Raw genomic sequence first — 8,768 nt, 5'->3', positions numbered from 1 at the left:
AACAGGTTAAACACGAGTCTGCTGTAATTAAATCTGCCAGCACTGAATACTGAGGCAGCGAAATCCGGAAGCCATCTCGGGCCTCTCCAATCCATTTACGGCCACCCCTGCCCCTTTAGTTCATCCTGCAACTTTCTACTTTCTCCCTTTATGACGCTTTTTAGTTTTTCCTTCTTCCATGTTTCTCATATGTGTCTTTTGCTCGCAGCAAATGCTTGAGGCCTAAGAATAAGCCCCAGCCCTCACAAATAAGTGCCGGTGCTCAGCACCGGAGAAACAAGCACAAATTAAGCGCTGCCCTGGGTGGACCAAGTCCCGGGGGCATGTCAAAAATAATGAGGGGGTACACGGGTCCCCCCGACTTACTGAATCCCCGGGGCCCGCCACCGATTTTTACATTGAATGTGGGTGGGCCGAGAGGTCCCCCATCCCCCATGGACCACCATCTCCCCGGGGCAAAATGCTTTTATAGAAGAAAAGGGGAGGTCCTGTGGACCGCGTCATGCCCTGGGGACCCCCACCTCCCCGGGGCCAAATATAGAATGAGCTGTGGGGGACACCAAGCCCTCCCACAGCTCCAGGGACCGCCACCTCCCCAGGGCCAAACATACAATGAAATGCTGGGGGACCACCCAGCCCCCTGCAGGCCCAGGGACTGCCGCCTCCCCGGGGCTCAACATAGGATTAAATGGGGAGGGGGTCCCTGCCCACAGCACCAGGGACCACCACCTCCCCAGGGACCTAACAAAGAATTAAATGAGGGTGGCAGTCCAACACCCCCCGCAGCCCCAGGGACTGCCACCTTACTGGGGCTGAATTTAAATAAGATAGGGGGTCCATCACCTTTCCCTGGGGCAAATTGAATTGTGGAGGGGGCCTGCATGGCCCACCTCGAAGAGTGATGGAGGACCCTGGGGACCACAACCCACCTGGGCCAGCTCCTGCTATGTCCCGGGGGTCCCCACCCCCAGGCACAGCTGTTTGCTCTGACTTAAAAGGAGCTTTGACAGTGCCCACCAAGTCAGAGCAAACACTCCGGTTCCAGCAAGTGAGAGCTGTGAAACAGAGATGCAGGCAGGGAAACAGAGAGGGAGCTGCACTACGGCACTTGTGACATTGTTGATAATATTAATGTAAAATTTGCAGTAAAATTTTTGAGGAAAAAACTGCATGGCAAGGGTTTGAGTTATAGTTACCGTAGAGCATGCATTATAGTTAATTGAGATAAATCTCACTATAACAGGTGCATTTCTATGGTTTAGTATGTTTAAAATGTGAGCCTAACTATAACACACCTGTAACCTTTGGTTTTATTAAGTGATATATATTATTATTAATATATATATATATATATATATATATATATACACACACTCACACACACGACTGTGTCTTCTCCTCCTAAAAAAAATGTTTCTGGGGAGCCCACTGGGTATCATTCGTAAACCCCTTGAACTCCAGCCTTGGTCTCTAAACCTGACCTGCCAACGCCACTGATGCAGGGCAACGCCTTTTCTCTTTGTTCCTCCTTTGTGGTTTTAGCAGCATGTTACTGTCATAACTGATCAAGAGAATCATATTTTCCTGTTTTATAACCCCGCCTCCAGTTCATGTAAACCTCCTTGCTCTTGAATGATTCGCTAATTCTGCAAGAAGACGACGTCGAAGCAACCCTTCAAATAATGCTTCCATTCGTGCTACTTTATATCGTGATTTCTGTGTATTCCCCCAGCGGAGTTTGCGGTAAGCGTTCCTTCCCAAGTACTTCTCTTTGATACCCAATATAGAAAGAATTATGAAAGGCGGTACCTTCTGTATCACTGGTGCCGAGATGAATGAATGGTTACATAGCTCATCGACAGTGTACTTTAAAAGAGCAAGTCGGCATTTTAGCAGATCAATGTCAGTATAAATTGTTTGTGTTTCTGACAACAAGTCCAGAAACGTAGCAAGGATGCCATTGACCTTGGTGCAAGCAAGAAACGTCCCTTTTGACTGCTGTTAGTGTAGTAAACTACGGCAATTACCAGGGGTCAATGGGCCCCTCTGGGCTCTGGATCCCGGTGCTACCTCACCTGCTGCACCAAAGGAAGCTACGATCCCTGCACAAATTGAAATTTCTACAGTTTTTAAAATATGAACTACGGCTGGGTAGTACTGGCGAGACCACTTAAGTTATCTCATTGCCAGTTAAATTGGCACTACAGATGAGCATTTTAGATCCGGTCGCGGTCGATTTTGCACTTTTTTTGAACGATGTGTAGGGAGCGACTGCTATAAAATATTGTTTGTTTCGTATAATCGGTGTAACTTTCGTTTTTGCGCTGGCTGTCCGTGCAAATGTCATTGCACAATTGCCAAACAATTGTCAGTCACATTTTTTCCACGGGTTCGATAAGGGGATTAATTAAATATATTTTGTCCGCAATATGTTACTAGGACTTCAAATATGAATGAGAATTCAACTGCATGGTGTTGTACTTAGATTGGAGAAAGTGGAAAAAAATCTGAAAGGGGAGTTAGCCTTACCCTTCAGGAAGGGCCAAAGATCTGTATTTTTTCCCTTTTGGTACATTCCTAATCATATAAATGTTGATTTAATGAGTCTTTGGATATTATACAGCACAATATCTCTGTAACCAGGAGCAAACAAATACACTCAGATCAGAGGATGAAGTGAAGTACAGAAAACATGTAAGGTGGCAGAGACCTGCTCGAAAGTTTCTAACAGTCACCACTAAAAGGCACAGCCCTAGCCAAGTAAGGAGGAGAACATGATGGCTTTCTTACTGACCTCGAGCCCAGGATGGCAAAGAAGGCATTTTAAAGAAAACTGAAGCAAATAAAACACCATTGTTTCTTGAGTAAACTTTAATGTGAAAGCCAGGTCTTTACCCCATTGTGTCCCTCTGATGGTGATCCACAAAGGGCCGGTAGTCACACTCTAATACCCACAACTTGAAGTGCCGTTTATGACTACCCGGAGGGCTTAGCAAGTGGCCTGATAACCAAAACCACATCTTGGAATACTGTGTGCACACCTAGACCCTTCAGATTACCTTAGCTGTAGCTTGGAAGCAGGACATGTGCTCCTCATAACCACAACTGCAAGGTTGGGCTTCTTTTTTTAAAATTTTTTTTATATGTTTATTGAGAAGTACATGTCAATATACAGACTGTGTTAAATAGAGAAACAATACATCAAATTATGGCCATATATGAAAAATATTATGAAATATTAACTTCTCAGATTTCTAAACACAAAAAACAAAAAACAAAAAAAACATTCTACATATAACAGTAAATGCAATATATGAGATTATTTATAAGGCATCCAACTGTGCATTAACTCTTAGAAGTAGACCTATAACAGAAAATCTGGAAAGAAAGAATTATGCAATATGTATTAAACCATGTATTATAGGTTGTTAGAAGACAGTCGAGATAGTAATATCATGCAAATCCACATATATAACATTTCAAATGGAGATATTCCTGCCAATTCAACAGTGTTGAATTGGTGAACAGTAAGTCCTACTTAAAATAACAGTGTTAATGGGCGAGATGTCAACTGTCTTAATAACAGCATGACTCAAAACAATAATAAAAAAGTCTTAATAAAGATAGGAGACAAAGAATGAGAAAACGTTTACGTGTGAATATTAATAGAATATGTATAAGCTAGAAAGGGTTTCCAAATTTGGATGAAAATCCCAACATTATCTTACAATCTGTAAATCAGCTTTTCATATGATGCCATGTTATACATTTCAATAAGCCATTCATCATGTGTAGGACGTTGTGGTGTTCTCCAATGTCGTAATATACAAATTTTTGCTACAGTGAGTGCAATAGCAATCAATCGTCTTGTATGGTTTGTTAAATTTGGGAGATCAGTAACATCATGTAATATAACTAATTTTTCTGTTAGGGTTGGGCTTCTTGATTAAAATTCTTTAGCGCCCGGAATGATTCCTGGTGAGCATACCCACACATCACAGGACAAAACATATAATTTTGATAGCGGTATCATCCTAGCCCAGGCATGTCTTCTTGTAACTAGCTACATGGCCTCAGTGTTAACCATGACCTACTGCGTTAAGCATACCCCTTGATAACCACACCAATATCGTTGAATGCTGCTATCACGGAAGGCTCTATATACCATACTAAAAGTCCATTCATCGGGCAATGATCATGCTGCCTATTATCCATATGGTAGGGAGCTGGAATGTGTCTTCACAATCACCACTCTATACTGTATTATTGGCCATATCCCTCTGTTATGACTTCTGTTACCCATATCTTGGAGGTTTAGGCCTGGACTTTGACAGCCACCTCCATAGCCTAGTGGTCCTCTTATAACCATATAATGAAAACCACTATTCACCTGCAGCTGCATTAGAAAGGAAGGATGGGAATAGCCTTCTAACAGTCATATCTAAGAGGGCTGGGCATACCCTTCTAATTGGCATCAACCCTACCAAGGAGAAGTGGGCATACCGTTCTGCATATCCTTCTATCAGCCATCTCATGGAGGGCTGGAAATACCTTTCTAGCAGTCATGTCATGGAGGGCTGACTATACCCTTTTATCAGCCATCTCATGGAGGGCTTACTATACTCTTCTATCTGCCATCTCAAGAAGGGTTGGACCCAGATCCATTACAACCACTGCTGCTGAGTGGTGCCTGTATGTTTTTCCTTGTATAAAAACATACAAGGAAAAACTGAATGTGCCAACTCTGGCAAATATAGCTTGAAGTGCTGACTATGATCCCTTATACGTGTAGTAGTAGAGGAGGACATACTAACTGAGACTAGAACAGCTGGAAAACTATTCCCTAGAGCAGTGGTTCCCAACCTGTGGTCCGGGGATCCCTTGGGGTCCGCGAAGCCTCCTCGGGGGGTCTGCGACTGCTTGGAAAATTAAATAATATTAACAGATTAGGTCCTTAGCTTTCAGTAATGACCCTGTGGGGGGCCCCCAGATTCCAAAAATGATTCAGTGGGGGTCCCCGAGTTCCAGTAATGATAAAGTGGGGCTCCATGGAAGTCAAAAGGTTGGGAACCACTGCCCTAGAGGACAAAGCACATTCCTTCAGTCACAGCAACAGCTATCATGTAACTTCAAGGATCTAAAAAATATCAGTGTCTGAAAAGAGGGAAGTCACCAAACTGCAACTAATCACCAGGAAGATATTAAAGTGAGTGCAACAACAGTTCTGATCCCAAATCATTTGCTGATGTAGTGCCACTTCACAGCAGTACCAGACCTAGACCTGGGTATACAAATCGGATGGGCAGAAGAGTGATGCAAAATATAATGGGCACAATTGTAATTCATTTCTACCACACATTTCTAATGAGGCATGTTTGCTTTCTGACTTCCTGGTTTTATGGTGTATTGGACTCTCTTTTTGCTGGTTTATTGTCTGCACACTTTACCACTGCTAATCAGTGCTAAAGTGCAAGTGCTCCCTATTGGAATTGTACTGTTGATTGGTTTATCCATGATTGGCATTTTTGATTTACTGGTAAGTCCCTACTAAAGTGCACTAGAGGTAACCAGGGCCTGTAAATCAACCATTGCACAGTCATGCCACCGCAGTGTCTGTGTGTGCAGTTTTAAACTGCCAATACAACTTGGCAAGTGTACCCACTTGCCAGGTCTAAACCTTCCCTTTTACTACATGTCAGGCACCCCTAAGGTAGGCCCTAGGTAGCCCCAGGGGCAGGGTGCAGTGTATGTTTAAGGTAGGACATATACTAGTGTGTTTTATATGTCTTAACAGTGAAATACTGCCAAATTCGGGTTTCACTGTGCAATGCCTATCTCTGTCATAGGTTAACATGGGGTATGCCTTTAAATATCATTAAAGCGCATATTCCCTTTGAGAGCAGATGAAAATGTGGAGTTTAGGGTCTGTAAAATCACAATTTAAAAATACATTTTTTTAGTGAAGTTGGTTTTTAAATTGTCTGTTTGAAAATGTCACTTTTAGAAAGTAGGCATTTTCTTGTTTAAACCATTCTGTGACTGTGCCTGTTTGTGGATTGTCTGTCTGGGTCAGTTTGACAGTTGTGCTGTTTTTCACTTCACAAGACAGTGACACAAAAGGGGGCATGGGTGTAGCCTGCATATCCTGATGAGCCATCTGAGCTAGAGGGGAGGGTCATTCACATCTGAAAGGACTGTGCCTGCCCTCACACAAGGCAGTCTCCAACCCCCTAGTGTGTGTCTGGGGCCTGATCTGGACAAGGAAGAATCTGGCAAACACCTGAGACTTTGCTTTGAAGTTTGCCAACTTCAAAGGCAGAAAGGGGTATAAGAAGAAGAACCAAACCCCCAGACTTTTAGATTCTTTCTGGAATCAAGAGGAACCTCTACCCAGGAGAAGAGCTGAAGGAGGAGTACTGTCCCTTTGCTGTAGAGGGTGAACTTTGCTGCGAGTCCTGCTTGAGAAAGTTCTCCAAGGGCTTGGTGTAGAGCTTTCCTCCTGTTGGAAGTCTCAGGGACACCAAAGACTTCAGTTTCTTCGACTTGCAACACTGGGAACTGTGTGTTTTGTGCTGTTCAAGAGGAGAAACCACTGCGCCGCCGCCAACGTAGCCGCTGGCAGCACCGTGACCTGCCGCCGCCGCCGCACAAAGTCACATTGCCCCACTTCGCACCGCGACCCTTGTCTCACTGACGTTGTCATCAGACGACTTCACCGAGCCGCTGCTCGCACTGTGACCTGTGGACCCTACCCTCTGGCATCGCTTAGCTGACTCCGGCACCGTGGCCTGTGGACACCGCTCATGAGGAGCACGAAGCACCGTCCCATCCCGCACGGCAGCCCCAGTCCACCGATGCCAGCATCATCGACTCCAGTGTTATCACCAGGCATCCCTACCTGCACAGTGGCCTGTAGACACTGTTTGTGAGGGTCATGAAGCACTGTCCCGTCCCGCTGGCTAGGGTCTACCGACGAGAGCGCTTCCACAACGACGACGACGCTGCCTGCACCGTGACATATGGACACTACACGTTGCACCGCCCCACTTCACACTGCAGCCCTGGTCTCAAAAATGCCGCTGGATGCAGTCACCGAGCCGCTGCCTGCACCGTGACCTGTGGGCACCGCACGTCGCATCGTCCCGCTTCGCACTGCAGCCCGACGCCATCCACGCCAGCGCTCCTGACTTCATCAGTCCGGAGTTCGATCTGCAACGCGTGTGACTTCAAGGGCCCAACTGCTCCTGCACAGACTCTGGAACCGACACCACAACGTCGTCAACGCAGCTCTCCGGGGCTTACTGCGAGGATCATGACGCCCTACAAATCCAAGGTACTGTTTGCAGGTCTTCCCGACGCCGTAGCTGGCCAGCGACACCACGGCCGGCCTGAACTGTTGGTTTTTTTTATCACAACGCTGTGATAGCCCCCGGTGGAGCTATTGACTTCAAGGAACTGTATTTTTGAGTAAATCTTGCAGAGTTCATATTTTTATTACTGTATGTTGGATTTTTTATTGTATTTGGTCTTGTTTTAACTAGATAAATATTGGCTATTTTTCTAAAACTGGTGTGGTGGCCTTTTGTAGTATTTTCACTGTGTTACTGTGTGTTATGTGCAAATGCTTTACACATTGCTTCTAAGATAAGCCTGACTGCTCGTGCCAAGCTACCAAAGGGCTGAGCAGGGGTTATCTGAGCAGGTATCTCCCTTATCCTGACTAGAGTGAGGGTCCCTACTTGGAAAGGATGCAAACCGACTGCCAGCTAGAGATCCCATTTCTAACATTGGTGGCAGCAATGGGATAGGATTTGAATTTGCACTTGACCCAAAGTGATTGGTCTACACTACTACCATATCGTAGACCATTACGTGCCACATACAGATTTTTTTTTTTGATTTTTTTCTCTTTTACCTTTTTTTGATCTTAAGTTCAAGTGAACTCCACTGACATGTTTCAATCAAGAGCATCTTCAGTTGCATCCCAGTATTTGGTTTTTGAGGAGGATAGGTTGGGAATCTATACCATAAAGGAACTGAAGGCAGTTTGTAAAAAAACATCAAAGTTCAGGTCAGAGGCCTCACCAAAAAGAGGAGCTACAAGAGGCGCTGAGGGCCTGGGTAGCCGCCAGAGCTGCCAGTGGGCAGTCTGAGGATCCAAATGGAGACTCTGCTGACACAAATTCTAGGGAAGATGTCCTGAGGGTACAGGAGCTGCCGGGGGGAGAGGTACCCCCTGTGCCAAGCAGCAGTGGTTGATCAAAAGGTTTGACTTGAGGAGCTGGAGGACAGGAGAGAAGCCAGGAGGCACCAGATTGAGTTGGAGAGATTAAAAATGGAGGCTCAGAGGGAGCAGCGAGCCATGGAGGAAAGAAAGATGCTTTTGGACCATGAGCTCAAAGTGAAAGAGCTGGATGTGAGGAGCAGGTCCAGCCATGATGGTGGCAGCAATTCATCAGTGCAGTCAGACAGAATTGTGCACATTCCTAAAAACGTAGGGAGAGAGTACAAGAAGGGAGATGACATGCAGAGGTGGTTTCAGGGATATGAGGCATCCATCCACATGAATGGGGTCCCTGAGAAGGATTGGTGGCCAGGATTGTGGAACCACTTCACAAAGGAGGGGAGGGACACTTTGCTAGATTTGGGTAAGGGGTACAACCTCACCTACGCTGACATGAAGGAGGCCCTTCTCACTTGGTATGGTCTCACTCCTGACAAGTACAGGGATCAGTTTAGGCAGAGTAAGAAAACTAAATCCCAGGCCT

The 8,768-nt window shown here is 45.5% G+C and overlaps 1 protein-coding gene across 1 annotated transcript in view; it reads left to right on the top strand.

Annotated features, from left to right (window-relative positions):
• The first annotated feature begins 1,623 nt into the window (after nucleotides 1-1,623).
• LOC138283878 (uncharacterized) overlaps nucleotides 1,624-8,768 on the top strand; it is a 272,384-nt gene continuing 265,239 nt past the window's right edge. Inside the window, exon 1 of the mRNA XM_069222073.1 lies at nucleotides 1,624-1,743. Coding sequence (XP_069078174.1) covers nucleotides 1,683-1,743 — 61 coding nt within the window. The 5' untranslated portion in view covers nucleotides 1,624-1,682. The remainder of the gene's footprint in view (nucleotides 1,744-8,768) is intronic.

Source organism: Pleurodeles waltl, chromosome 3_1, assembly GCF_031143425.1.
Source record: "Pleurodeles waltl isolate 20211129_DDA chromosome 3_1, aPleWal1.hap1.20221129, whole genome shotgun sequence".
Classification (NCBI taxonomy): domain Eukaryota; kingdom Metazoa; phylum Chordata; class Amphibia; order Caudata; family Salamandridae; genus Pleurodeles; species Pleurodeles waltl.
Note: the sequence above shows the minus strand (reverse complement) of the source record. Positions and strands in the feature narration are given on the sequence as shown.